Genomic DNA, 14,489 nt, shown 5'->3' on the forward strand with positions numbered 1-14,489 from the left:
GATGTCCAATCGCAGTCCTCTTCCTCAGGTGGCCGGTCTCTGCCATTTAGATCAGCTTCATTACCTCCCTTCACCAACAGAGGGAGTCCAGATAGAGAACTCACTACTCTGTCAGCACAGCCAGCTCCATAACCCTCACCAGATGCCAGAGGCAAACCCGAAAATGAGCTCACAACAGTACCCCCCCTTGAGGAGGGGTCACCGAACCCTCATCCACGCCTCCGGGCCGATCAGTATGGGCCCGATGAAAAGCACGAACCAATCTATCGGCATGAATATCAGAGGCAGAAACCCAAGAATTGTCCTCTTGGTCATAACCCTTCCACTTGACCAAATACTGGAGTCTCCGTCTAGCCAGACGAGAATCCAGTATTTTCTCTACCTCATATTCCACATTACCTTCAACCAATACAGGATCAGGAGGTGCAGCCATAGGAACTACTTGCTCAACATATCTCTTCAACAGCAACTTATGAAACACGTTATGGATCTTAAACGTAACAGGAAGAGCCAATCGAAAAGAAACCGGATTAAGAATCTCCAAAATCTTGTAAGGTCCAATAAATCTTGGCTTGAACTTTGGAGAAGCCACCTTCTTAGAGGTATTCTTTGATGACAACCAAACCATATCACCCACTTTAAACCGGGGACCAATGGTCCTATGCCGGTTAGAAAACCGCTGGGCCTTTTCCTGGGAGAGAGGCAACTTATCCACTACTTGGTCCCAAATCTGCTGCATTCTCTCTACCACAGTGTCAACACCTGGGCAGGCTGAGGATTCCACTTGCCCTGAAGAAAATCGAGGATGAAACCCAAAGTTACAGAAAAAGGGCGACATCAAGGTGGCAGAACTAGCTCTATTATTTAAAGCGAATTCGGCTAAGGGCAAAAATGAAACCCAATCATCCTGATCAGCAGATATAAAACATCTCAAATAGGACTCCAAAGTCTGGTTTGTTCTCTCCGTCTGCCCATTGGTCTGAGGGTGAAACGCAGAGGAGAAGGACAACTGAATTCCCAGCTTGGAACAAAAGGCTTTCCAGAATCTGGAAACAAACTGAACTCCTCTGTCCGATACAATGTTCTCAGGAATCCCATGCAACCGAACCAGATGTTGTAAAAGCAAGGGTACCAACTCTGAGGGAGATGGCAACTTTGGGAGTGGTACAAGATGGACCATCTTAGAGAATCTATCACAAATCACCCAGATAACAGTCATTCTTTGAGAGACAGGAAGATCAGAAATAAAATTCATTGAAATATGGGTCCATGGCCTCTTAGGCACCGGCAAGGGCATCAACAACCCACTAGAGCGAGAACAGGGTTTAGACCGGGAACAAGTCCCACAGGACTGCACAAAATTCCTGACATCACAAGATAAGGCGGGCCACCAAAAAGACCGACTCACCAAATCTCTGGTACCAAAAATACCTGGATGACCCAGCCAATGCGGAGCAATGAACTTCAGACATCACTCTCTTCCTCCACTGGTCAGGAACATACAATTTTCCCATAGGACAGCGCTCAGGTTTGTCCTCCAGGAATTCTTCCAGAGCACGTCTCAAATCGGGCGAGATGGCAGAAAGAACTACCCCCTCACCTAGGATGGTAGTAGGCTTGGTCACAATAGGAGAATCAGCAAATAAACTCCTAGAAAGGGCGTCTGCCTTAACATTCTTAGTGCCTGGACGAAAGGAGACCACAAAATCAAAGCGCGTAAAAAGCAAGGCCCACCAAGCCTGTCTAGGATTCAAGCGTTTGGCCGACTCAAGGTAAATCAAATTCTTGTGGTCAGTGAGGACCACAACTTGATGTCTAGCTCCCTCCACCCAATGTCTCCTCTCCTCAAATGCCCATTTCATGGCTCACAATTCCCGATTCCCCACATCATAGTTGCGTTCAGATGGGGAGAACTTTCGGGAAAAGAAGGCACAGGGATTCATTTTAGACGTCACCGGATCTTTTTGGGACAAAACAGCTCCTGCACCAATCTCTGAAACGTCTACCTCCACCTGAAAAGGAAGTGAGACATCAGTTTGCCGCAAAATCGGAGCAGAAGTGAACCTCCACTTCAGCTCCTGAAAGGCCAAAACAGCCTCTGAAGACTAATTCAGCACATCAGCACCCTTCTTAGTTAAATCAGTCAGTGGTTTAGCAATACCAGAAAAATTAGCTATAAATTTACGATAAAAATTAGCAAAACCCAAAAACTTCTGGAGAGCCTTCAAAGAAGTGGGTTGAACCCAATCTTAAATGGCCTGTACCTTGGCCGGGTCCATTTCAATAGTTGACGGAGACAAAATAAATCCCAAAAATGAAATCCTCTGTACACCAAAAAGGCACTTCGATCCCTTAACATACAAGGAATTCTCCCTCAAAATCTGTAACACAGTCCGAACATGTTCCACATGAGAATCCCAATCCCTGGAAAAGATCAAAATATCATCCAGATAGATGATCAAAAACTTATCCACAAAGTCCCGGAAAATATTCATGAAGGATTAGAAGACAGAAGGGGCATTTGTGAGCCCAAAAGACATCACCAGGTACTCAAAATGTCCCTCCGGAGTATTAAACGCCGTCTTCCATTCATCCCCATGCTTGATGCGAATAAGATTATGCGCCCCCCTGAGGTCAAGCTTAGTAAACCAGCAAGCACCTTTAACTCTGGAGAATAAATCAGAAATCAGGGGTAACGGATACTGAAATTTAGCCGTAATTTTGTTGAGGGAACGATAGTCAATACAAGGCCTTAATGAACCATCTTTCTTGGCCACGAAAGAAAACCCAGCACCTAAGGGCGAAGAGGATGGTCTAATATGACCCTTCTTCAACGACTCCTTAATATAAGATCGCATAGCCTTGTGTTCGGGTACAGATAAATTGAAAAGTCGACCCTTGGGAAATTTACACTCAGGTCTCAACTCAATTGCACAGTCATAACTCCTATGAGGAGGCAAAGACGCAGACTTGCTCTCACTAAATACATCATAAAAATCAGCCAAATAGTCAGGAACATCATGCGACTGGGGAGAGGTGGAGAAAACAGGAGTGTCGCCAAGAGCACACCAACAACCCCAACTCACCACAGACACAGATTTCCAATCCAAAACCGGATTATGGATTTGCAACCAGGGAAAACCCAGAACAATGGTATCATGTAAATTATGCAACACCAAAAATCTGCAATTTTCTTTGTGGTCTGTGGCGACCCGCATTGTCACCTGGGGCAACCCGCATTATCACCTAGGTCCAAAACTGAGGTTTATTCTTTGCCAAAGGAGTAGCATCAATACCCCTCAAAGGAATAGGCATCCGCAGAGGTGTCATAGGAAAACCACAACATTTAGCAAAATCCAAGTCCATTAGATTCAAGGCGGCTCCTGAATCCACAAAAGCCTTCGCAGAAAATGTGGATAAGGAGCAGATCAGAGTAATTGCCAAAAGAAACTTAGGTTGTACACCACCCACAGCAAATGTGTGTGCAAAACGTTTCTCTCGTTTAGGGCAGACAGAAATAACATGAGAGGCATCTCCACAGAAAAAACACAGCTTATTACACCTTCTAAACTCCAGACATTGCGCCCTAGACAAAACTCCATCACATTGCATAGGTTGAGACATTTGTTCAAAATGTGGCAGCACCTCCCGTGTAGTCTTGCGTTCACGTAAACGCCGATCAACTTGAATGGCTAATGACATAGAATCGTCAAGACCAGAGGGAACAGGAAATCCCACCATAGTATCTTTTAAAGTCTCAGACAAACCCTTCCGAAAGAGAGCTGCCAATGCACTATCATTCCATGTAGTAAGGACTGCCCACTTTCGGAATTTCTGACAGTATAACTCTGCAGGATCTTGACCCTGGATCAATGCCAATAGGGCTCTCTCAGCTTGATCAATAGCATTAGATTGATCATATAACAACCCCAAGGATTGAAAAAATGCATCCACATTAGTCAAAACAGGATCTTCAGGTGTCAAAGAAAAAGCTCAATCCTGGGGATCGCCGTGCAGCAAGGAGATGACAATTTTAACCTGCTGCGCAGAGCTCCCCGATGAGTTAGGCTTCAAGGCAAGAAATAATTTACAATTATTCTTAAAATTCAAAAATTTAGACCGATCCCCAGAAAACACATCAGGAGCAGGGATCCTTGGTTCAACCGCATGTGAATGAGTGAGATAGGCGGAAATTCCCCGCACTTCAGCAGCGAGCTGCTCCACACGATCAGACAATCGCTTAATCTCCATCAAGGAGAAAAAGAAAAAAAAAAAAAAAAAAAAAGAATCCTCCTACTGCCCCAGAAAAAAAAAAGAGGAGAAAATATACATACAAAAAAAAAAAATTCTGACACTTTTTTTTTTTTACAATTCTCTCCTGCTTTTGAGTACGCTAGAATCTGCGGTATGGCTGGTGATTCTGTTATGAATGAGTCACCGAGGAGGAAAAAACAAAAAGCAAGCTAAGCCCAGAAAACGGGAGAGGTTGGTAACTAGCGGATTGCAGACCCCTGATCCTATCCACAACAACTAGCAGTAGCCGTGGAGCGTGCCTACAGTGGTCCTAGACGCCTCGTCACGGCCGGAGAACTAAATAAGCCTAAAGAAAGAAAGGGAAAATCTAAACTGCCCCAGAGCAGACCCCAAAGCAATAGACAGCCCCCAACATGTATTGTCGGTGAAACAAGATGAAAACACAGACACAGATAGAAAGATAGGCTGAGCAAATGATGGGGCCCTCACTAACTAGAAAGGACAGGAAAAAAAGCTGCTGTCTGCAATCACGCAAAAAACCTTGCCAAAAAAAATGTCCAACACGTCTGATAGAAAAAGGCCCTGAAGTCGCAAGACTTCAAAACACTATATCAGCACTCAGGTATATTCTGACAACAGAGCAAAAGAGATCAACTGATCAGAGACAAAATGGGGATTCAGCCCAGTCCCAGCCAGGGCTGGCTGAACACAAAAACTAAGTAAACCAGACAAAAACTCATATGATCAATAGCAGAGAAAACTTAGCTTTAGGAAGGCAGGAACCAAACTGGAAACCAGGATCCACAGTCAGGAAAAATCACCAGCAAGAAACTAGGGAGTCGGCTGCCTTAAATCCAATCAGAAACTCCTGATGTCCAATCGCAGTCCTCTTCCTCAGGTGGCCGGTCTCTGCCATTTAGATCAGCTTCATTACCTCCCTTCACCAACAGAGGGAGTCCAAATAGAGAACTCACTACTCCTCTGTCAGCACAGCCAGCTCCATAACCCTCACCAGAAGCCAGAGGCAAACCCGAAAATGAGCTCACAACACAGAACGTAAGCAAAGAATCATACACAGAGATAGCAACGCAGTACAAGAGGGGAAATCAGAGAGTAGTCAGGTCCAAGGCAAAAGAGTCATACATGGAGATAGCAGAGCAGTACAAAAGGAACAGGCAGAACTCGTAACAGGGACAGAACCGGATCAAAACCAAACAAGCATAAAGTATCACAGTCACAAAGCACACCAGGGTCACACACACTCGGCCAAGGGCCTGAGTATAAGCGACGAGGAATGAGCCCACAATGAGGCTATAAAAGCCTCCCAGAATCTCAGAATGAGGCCGTCCAGATTAACCTCTGAACTACCTAATCCCATGAACTAAGCAGATCATGACAGACTCTGGCAGAACACCAGTTTCTCTCATTATCGGCCCTGCATATCGGAGGTGTAGAAAACCTGAAGTTAGACTTTCTGAGCAGGAACCACTTGAGGCAAGGAGAATGGTGCCTAAAAAAGTCAATTTTTCAACGGATAGTGCACATGTGGGGAAAACCCAGTATAAATCTTTTCGCCACAAAAGCCAACAGGAAGGTTTAGAAATTCTGCTCCCTAAGTCCAGCAGACAGGCCATTGGCAGTAGACGCCTTCAGGATAGAGTGGACATCAGGTCTGTACGCCTTCCCTCCAATATGCCTCATACCAGCGGTTCTGAGGAAGATCAGGGAGGACAGAGCCAGAGTGATTATGATAGCTCCCTTTTGGCCGAAAAGACCATAGTTCTACTGGCTGAGAGTGATGTCAGTGACGGACCCATGGGTGCTCCCAGAGGACCACAACCTTCTAACACAGGGTCCCTTCACTCACCCTCAGAAGTCCGGGCTGCATTTGACAGCCTGGAATTTGAAAGGTCACTACTAGAGAAAAAGGGATTCTCAGTGGGGTTAATATCCACCTTACTCAGTAGCAGAAAACCAGTGACTACAAAAATGTATGGAAGGATATGGAAAAAATTCTTATCTACCTCAGGCCCAATTCGGGAAGGGGAAATCCCGATAGTGGCAATACTGGAATTTCTGCAGACAGGTTTATAGTTGGGGTTAGCTGTCAGTATCCTCAAAGTACACGTGTCAGCCCTGGCAGCCTTATTCAACTGTGACCTGGCAAACAGGTTTATCCGGGCCTGTACTACAGCTGACTCTGTCCCATCCCCTACTCCTCCTCCTTGGGATCTAAATTTAGTCCTATCATCTCTGGCAGAGAGTCCGTTTGAACCACTAAACACAACATCAGTTAAAATTCTAACATTAAAAACAGCTTTATTAGTGGCACTCACATAGGCCCATAGGGTTGGGGATTTACACGCACTGTCAGCAGACCCTCCCTACACTCAGGTCATGGACGATAGAGTTGTGTTAAAATTAGATCCAGCATATCTTCCCAAGGTGGTATCAAAATATCATAAGGCTCAGGAGATAATCTTGCCATCCTTTTGCCCTAACCCTAGTAACCAGAAGAAGGAGAGGCTTCATTGCCTAGACGTTAGAAGATGTGTCCTGCAGTATTTAGAGGTAACGAGACCTTGGAGAAAACAGAGGGCCTTATTTGTCTCATACCAGGGGGCAAGGAAGGGCCTTAAAGCCTCTAAACAGACTATAGCTAGATGGATGAGAGAGGCCATTATGTTAGCGTATAGTAGTGCAGGCAGGGCTGTTCCAGAGGGTCTAAAAGCCCACTCCATGAGGACCATGGCGATGTCCTGGGCAGAAAGAGCAGACGCTTCCATTGACCAAATCTGTAAGATGTCTACTTGGTCCTCTCCGTCTACCTTTTTCAAACATTATAGGCTAGACCCATCTGCTACCTCTGATCTCACATTCGGGAGAAGAGTGTTACAAGCAGTGATCCCTCCCTATGAGAATACAAATCTCTGTAACTCTCTCGTGGTGCCGTCAGGTATGATGGAAAAACACGGGTATTACATACCTGGTAATGTGTTTTTTCATGAGACATGACGGCATCCTTATATTCCCTCCCTATTGATCACATCATTAGCTGGGTGCATTATTAGCAGTATAAAGGATGTATTATTTAGGTGTACCCTAAACTGCGGAGTTCCTCTCGTGCTCTGTAAAACAACTGATGCAGAGAGAGGAGTCGCCCCTTTTATCTTGAAGGTTTCCTGTCCTTGTTGGGCGGATCCCCTCTCTCGTGGTGCCGTCATGTCTCATGAAAAACACATTACCAGTTTTGTAATACCCGTGTTTCTGGGCACATGGCAGGTTAAGAAAGGAAGGAGCTCCATTTAGCTCTTTGAATGCAGATCTTGCTGGAATAATTTGAAGACACAGTGTATTGGGAGCACTGTAAGTAATCACCTGGCTGATCAAGAGCTGGCCACCACGAGAATTCTTGACACTATCTACTCCATTTTCCATAGCCCAGGGATTGCCTTGCTCATCATCCTTTAACCACTCTACATAAATCTGGACTTACACAGAGACCCCTAGGCTTGGGCCATGGTGTTACCTGCTATTCTGTGCTGTCATAGATAAGGCTTGCATAGGACGTCAATCACACACATTGCAATATCACATAAGGTGTGGGGTGGCTGTTTTTATTAGTAGTTTGCACCTGAGTTGCCTCTATTAGTGGAGGCCAGCTGCATCCTGCTATATGTGCATTTGTCATCAGACAAGGTTCTGGTAAGGCCATATCTTGTTGTGTGAGTTTTTTTGAATTTTTTCTATGTTAGCTGCACATGGCAGGTTAAGAAAGGAAGGAGTGCCATTTAGCTATTTGAATACATGCCTAGCTGGAATAGTTTGCAGACACAATATATTGGGAGCACTGTAAGTGATCACCTGGCAGATCAAAAGATGGCCACCACGAGAAGGCTTGGCTCTATCTACTCCTAGGCTTGGGCCATGGTGTTGCCTGCTATTCTGTGCTGTCAGATGGTAAGAAGAATAGTCAGCTAGTTGGGTCAGAGGCAAGAGGGAAGAGAAAGTACAAAATCAGAAGACGCAGGAGTAGTCTGTGAGTGGACTGTGATCACAACAGGAAACAAATACACCAGCGGGGTGTTGAGCACAGAGGACTGAACCAGAGGAAAGCAAGGCTGTATCTGGCAGCCTCTGAGAATATGCTTCAAGCTTTACTAGGGTTTGGTGCTTTCCAATTGGCTTAAGCAGATAGCAGATTGCTACCAGATTGCTGGACAGCACACAAACCCATACTGCCAGGCTGGATGGTACTACTGGTCTCAGGCACCCTAATCTTAGTGGCTGGACAGAGCCAGCGCCACCCAGAGCTTCCGATTTTGACATCTCCTCTATTACCAGTAACGCCTGCCCAATAAATAAGGCACTGCCTGATGATGGAATCAAACATCGCAGGGACAGATTCCAGTGGAGAGAGGACACTGCATTTGCTGATGCCCTAATATAACAAAATTATAGAAAACTAAAGCAGTAGAAATCCCCATAAAGTCACCCCATTTTGGAAATTATAACCCTCAGTGAATTATTCTCTGGGAGTAGTGACTATTTTGACTCCACAACCACTTTATGGAAATTAGCTTCTACTGGATGTTGCAACGTAGCATTTCACATTTTGCAATTTATTACCCAACACATGGTGCCTAGATTTTGCTCCAGGAGACACACACCGTAAATTAATTAGGTTCGTCTCACTATAGTAATGCCAAAGATATGGTAAATATGGTTCAGGCACACTGCAAGGCTCAGAAGCAAGTGGAAATTTGACTTTGGCAGAGCGGATATTGCTGGATTGGTTTATGGAAGCCATGTTGCTTTTTAAGAGCTTTTGAGCCACTAATAATGTGGAAACCTTTGTTTTTCCACTGACAGATGATGGACCTTAGTGGTATCTTCTATTTCATGAGATAATAATAATAATCTTTATTTATATAGCGCCAACATATTCCGCAGCGCTTTACAGTTGAACAGTTTCAAACACAACAGTCATAAGTAACAACGTTAACAATACAATAATTAAAGCGAAATAAGATGACCCTGCTTGTGGAGCTTACAATCTACAATGAGGTGGGGGGGATACAAAGCACAGGTTTGTATTTACAATGATGTATTTACAATGACGGTCCAGCCATCTTCAGGGGGTGGGGGTTAGATGGAGATAGTGAATGGGCTACACACACACAAACATGACTTTGATTACTGAATGTGATAGGCCGCTCTGAACAAATGTGTTTTGAGCGAGCGCCTAAAACTATGCAAATTGTGGATGGTCCTAATATTTTGGGGTAGAGCATTCCAGAGGATTGGCGCAGCACGGGAGAAGTCTTGGAGTCGGGAGTGGGAGGTACGGATTAGGGCAGAGGTTAGTCGAAAGTCATTTGCAGAGCGCAGCGGTCGGTTAGGCCGATAGACAGAAATGAGGGAGGAGATGTAAGGGGGTGCCGCACTGTGGAGAGCTTTGTGGGTGAGAACAAGTACTTTGAATTGTACCCTGTAATGAATTGGCAGCCAGTGTAACGACTGGCGAAGAGCGGACGCGTCTGAGAAACGATTAGCCAGATGGACAACCCTGGCTGCTGCATTAAGGATAGACTGGAGAGGGGAGAGTCGAGTGAGAGGGAGGCCAATTAATAGAGCATTACAGTAGTCTAGGCGGGAGTGGATCAGGGCGACAGTGAGAGTTTTTGTTGTTTCCATGGTGAGAAAAGGGCGGATTCTAGAGATGTTCTTTAGGTGTAAGCGGCATGAGCGGGCAAGAGATTGTATATGGGAGGTGAAGGAGAGATCGGAGTCGAACATAACACCCAGACAGCGCACCTGCTGTCGGGGTGTTATTATGGTGCCACCCACAGAGAGGGAAATGTCAGATTTAGGGAGGTTAGTAGATGGTGGGAGCAGAAGAAGTTCAGTTTTGGAGAGGTTGAGTTTCAGATAGAGAGCAGACATGATGTTGGAGACTGCAGACAGACAGTCAGTGGCGTTCTGTAGTACAGCGGAGGTAAGGTCAGGGGATGATGTGTACAGTTGTGTGTCATCAGCATAAAGATGGTACTGAAAGCCAAATCTGCTGATGGTCTGTCCAATTGGGGCTGTATAGAGAGAGAAGAGAAGGGGGCCAAGGACTGAGCCCTGAGGTACCCCAACAGTGAGAGGAAGAGGAGATGAAGTGGAGCCAGAAAACAGAACACTGAAGGAGCGGTCGGAAAGATAGGAGGAGAACCAGGAAAGAGCAGTGTCCTTAATGCCTAGTGACTGGAGCCTAGAGAGTAGGAGAGGATGGTCAACAGTGTCGAAAGCTGCAGAAAGGTCGAGAAGAATGAGCAGAGAATGGTCACCATTACGTTTTGCTGTCAGAAGGTCATTGGTCACTTTGATGAGTGCAGTTTCTGTCGAATGTAGGGGGCGGAAACCGGACTGTGAAGGGTCTAGGAGGGAGTGAGTGGAGAGGTAACGGGTAAGGCGTGAGTATATCAGGCGCTCCAAGAGTTTAGAGATGAAGGGGAGATTGGAGACTGGTCTGTAGTTGTTTGTGCAGGATGGGTCAAGGGTGGGTTTCTTTAGTAATGGAGTAATGATAGAGTGTTTGAAGGAGGAGGGGAAAATGCCAGAGGAGAGGGAGAGATTAAAGATTGTAGTTAGGTGAGTTGTGACGACTGGGGAGAGAGACTGGAGGAGATGTGAGGGAATGGGGTCGGTTGTGCATGTAGTTGGACGAGAAGAGGAGAGGAGCCTGGAGACTTCTTCTTCTGTGATGGGAGCAAATGTGGAGAGTGAGCCAGGGGAAATGCAGGGAGGGATGGGAGTCACTGAACTTGGTGATTGGGAGCGGATTTCCTGACGGATATTGTCTATTTTCTCTATAAAGTGGGAGGCCAGGTCATCAGCGCAAATGTCTGTGATAGGGGCTTGTGCTTTTGGCCTGAGGAGGGAGTGAAAGGTGTCAAAAAGTTTCTTGGGGTTGTTGGATAGTGAGGAGATCAGGGTGGTGAAGTAGGTCTGTTTGGCGAGGTGAAGGGCAGAGTTATATGTCCTTAACATAAATTTGAAGTGTATGAAGTCTTCTGGTGTGCGTGTTTTCCTCCATAAGCGTTCAGCACACCTAGAGCATCGCTGGAGAAATCGGGTTTGCGATGTGAGCCAGGGCTGTTTCACTCTGTGTTCACTCATGAGATGAGTTTATTGGTATAATTTTCAACTATATAACATTGTTTGGTGGCTTTTTATTCCATGTTTGAGAGGCAGAATGAACAAACATTTGAACACCACGATGCACTAGTTTATGCTAGAAGGCTTTTGATTAGACTCTGAATTGCCATTGTCTTGGTGAATAATTCAATATTTTTAAAAAGCTTGTAATTTTTACAGACAGTTTAAGTAGAAATGCTCAAAAGTATAACATTTGAGGATATTTTATTCAAAATTAATAATTGGTTTTATTTTTAGCAGATGACTGTACCAGGAGATCAGAAGGACAGCTGACATCTTCAATTTTTAAATCAGATGATCTTGAGATCCCACAGGATACAATTAAAGAGAACGCCATTACTCCAGATATACCATCATCCCATCACAGCAAAGATTTGACATCTGATCCTTTGAAACGGGTCCTGTCTTCTGGTTCATTGTCAACTACTAAGGAAAATCAAAGTAACAATATAAGCATTGAAAAACAAATTGATTCTAAAGGAAAGAAGCCATTTTCATATTCAGAATATGAAAATAGTTTTTTCGAAAAGACTTTTGTTAAACATGAAAAAATTCACATAGCAGAGAATAGACTTTCATGTTCAGAATGTGGGAAATGCTGTAACCAGAAATCAGATTTGGTTAAGCACCAAAGAACTCACACAGGAGATATGTCTTTTTCCTGTTCCCAATGTGGGAAATGTTTTAACCAGAAATCAAATTTTGTTAAGCACCAGAGAATTCACATAGGGGAGAAGCCGTTTTCCTGTTCCGAATGTGGGAAATGTTTTAACCATAAATCAAATTTTGTTAAGCATCAGAGAACTCACACAGGGGAGAAGCCTTTTTCCTGTTCAGAATGTGAGAAATGTTTTAACCAGAAATCAGATATGGTTAAGCACCAAAGAACTCACACAGGGGAGAAGCCTTTTTCCTGTTCAGAATGTGAGAAATGTTTTAACCGAAAATGGAATCTTGTTATACACCAAAGAAATCATGCAGGGGGGAAGCCTTTTTCCTGTTCAGAATGTGGGAAATGTTTTAACAATCAATCAAATTTTTTTAAGCACCAGAGAACTCACACAGGGGTGAAGCCTTTTTCATGTTCAGAATGTGAGAAATGTTTTAACCAGAAATCAGATTTGGTTAAGCACCAGAGAACCCACACAGGAGAGAAGCCTTTTTCCTGTTTAGAATGTGGGAAATGTTTTAACAATCAATCAAATTTTGTTAGGCACCAGAGAACTCACACAGGGGAGAAGCCTTTTTCATGTTCAGAATGTGAGAAATGTTTTAACCAGAAATCAGATTTGGTTTATCACCAAAGATCTCACACAGGGGAGAAGCCTTTTTCATGTTCAGAATGTGGGAAATGTTTTACCCATAAACCAAATTTGGTTAAGCACCAAAGAACTCACAGAGGGGAGAAGCCTTTTTCCTGCTCAGTATGTGAGAAATGTTTTAACCAGAAATCAGATTTAGTTAAGCACCAAAGAACTCACACAGGGGAGAAGCCTTTTTCTTGTTCAGAATGTGAGAAATGTTTTAACCGGAAATGGAATCTTGTTATACACCAAAGAAATCACACAGGGGAGAAGCCTTTTTCCTGTTCAGAATGTGAGAAATGTTTTAACCAGAAATCAGATTTGGTTACGCACCAAAGAACTCACACAGGGGAGAAGCCTTTTTCTTGTTCAGAATGTGGGAAATGTTTTAACCATAAATCAAAATTTGTTAGGCACCAGAGAACTCACACAGGGGAGAAGCCTTTTTCCTGTTCCGAATGTGGGAAATGTTTTAACCGGAAATGGAATCTTGTTATACACCAAAGAAATCACGCAGGGGGGAAGCCTTTTTCCTGTTCACAATGTGGGAAATGTTTAACCCATAAATCAGATTTGGTTAAGCACCAGAGAACCCACACAGGAGAGAAGCCTTTTTAATGTTCTTAATGCTGGGAATTCTTTCCACCGAAATCAACTCTTAATAAGCATCAGGGAAGTCACACAGGAGAGAAGCTTTTTCATGTTCAGAATGTTGGAAATATTTTAACTGAAAATTGTATCTTCCTAAAGGGGTTGACCACTACTAGGACAACCCCTCATGTTTCCTCATGTTTGGCCATGTTAAATTAAAATCACTCATTGTAAGGAAATGATCAGTACTAAATATGTTGAACAGCCATGTCGGACTGAGCTGCCATCGTGGAAAACTTTTTGCTTACTAACTTTGCAGCTAATGAGATGCTGTTATTGGAACTCTTTCCAGAATGGAGACATAAAATGACTTCAGAGCCATTAGCAGGGATGGTTGGCTTATACAAAGGTTAATAGGAGTAGCTGCAGGGCATTGTGAGAGTGAATAAGTGGTGTCATATGGTAGTAAGTAATGTCTGTGACAAGGACAATACAGTTGTCAATATGTGACTTTATGTGAGTAAAGACATTAGGTAAAAGGGACATGGGGATTTATGGACTGTAATGGAGTTTGATTAAATACTCCTAAATATTGTCATGTTGTATTATCACGTTCTTTGTTGTTGTAAAATACATGTCTTTCCCTGCAGTATGATGTTGTCATGTATACGCCTTTTGCTGCAATATGTAGTTCCTTTGTTTACCCATGTATAAGGACCTACATATATTCAGGAGTAGAAATCCCAACAACATAGCCTACAAAGGTTACTCCCATAAACAAAGTTTCAGTATAAAATACAATATCTTTATTTCAACAGAACACATAAAAACATGTTAAAAGAAGAGATTATGCAGAGAAAAATCATCGGGTAAGTATATAAAACATTTCTAAACCTGTTCCAAAGTATAGTTTAGTAAAATTCTTTATATTAACCCCTTTCTGACATCTGACTTAATATTCCGTCCATGTGACCTGGGCCAATTTGACCATGGACGGAATATTACGTCATCGCGATTGGCCGTGCACACGGTGGGTGCCTGGGTGATCACCGCCGGGTGTCAGCTGATTCTGACAGCTGACATCCGGCACAAGGTGCCAGGAGCAGTCACAGACCACTTCTGACACTTTGACCA

General features: G+C 43.9%; 1 protein-coding gene across 11 annotated transcripts in view; it reads left to right on the forward strand.

Annotated features, from left to right (window-relative positions):
• Positions 1 to 14,004, forward strand: part of LOC141047273 (uncharacterized) — a 201,979-nt gene extending 187,975 nt beyond the window's left edge. For 7 of the 11 annotated variants that reach the window (XM_073542283.1, XM_073542282.1, XM_073542285.1 and 4 more), the window contains exon 13: positions 11,698 to 14,004. In XM_073542283.1, coding sequence (XP_073398384.1) covers positions 11,698 to 13,382 — 1,685 coding nt within the window. In that variant the 3' untranslated portion in view covers positions 13,383 to 14,004. The remainder of the gene's footprint in view (positions 1 to 11,697) is intronic. The other 4 variants (XM_073542287.1, XM_073542284.1, XM_073542288.1 and 1 more) reach the window with 3 other exon arrangements.
• The last annotated feature ends 485 nt before the right edge of the window (positions 14,005 to 14,489 follow it).

The sequence above is a fragment of the Dendrobates tinctorius genome, unplaced genomic scaffold (genome assembly GCF_039654945.1).
Source record: "Dendrobates tinctorius isolate UK_male_01 unplaced genomic scaffold, ASM3965494v1 ptg000126l, whole genome shotgun sequence".
NCBI classification, from domain to species: Eukaryota; Metazoa; Chordata; class Amphibia; order Anura; family Dendrobatidae; genus Dendrobates; species Dendrobates tinctorius.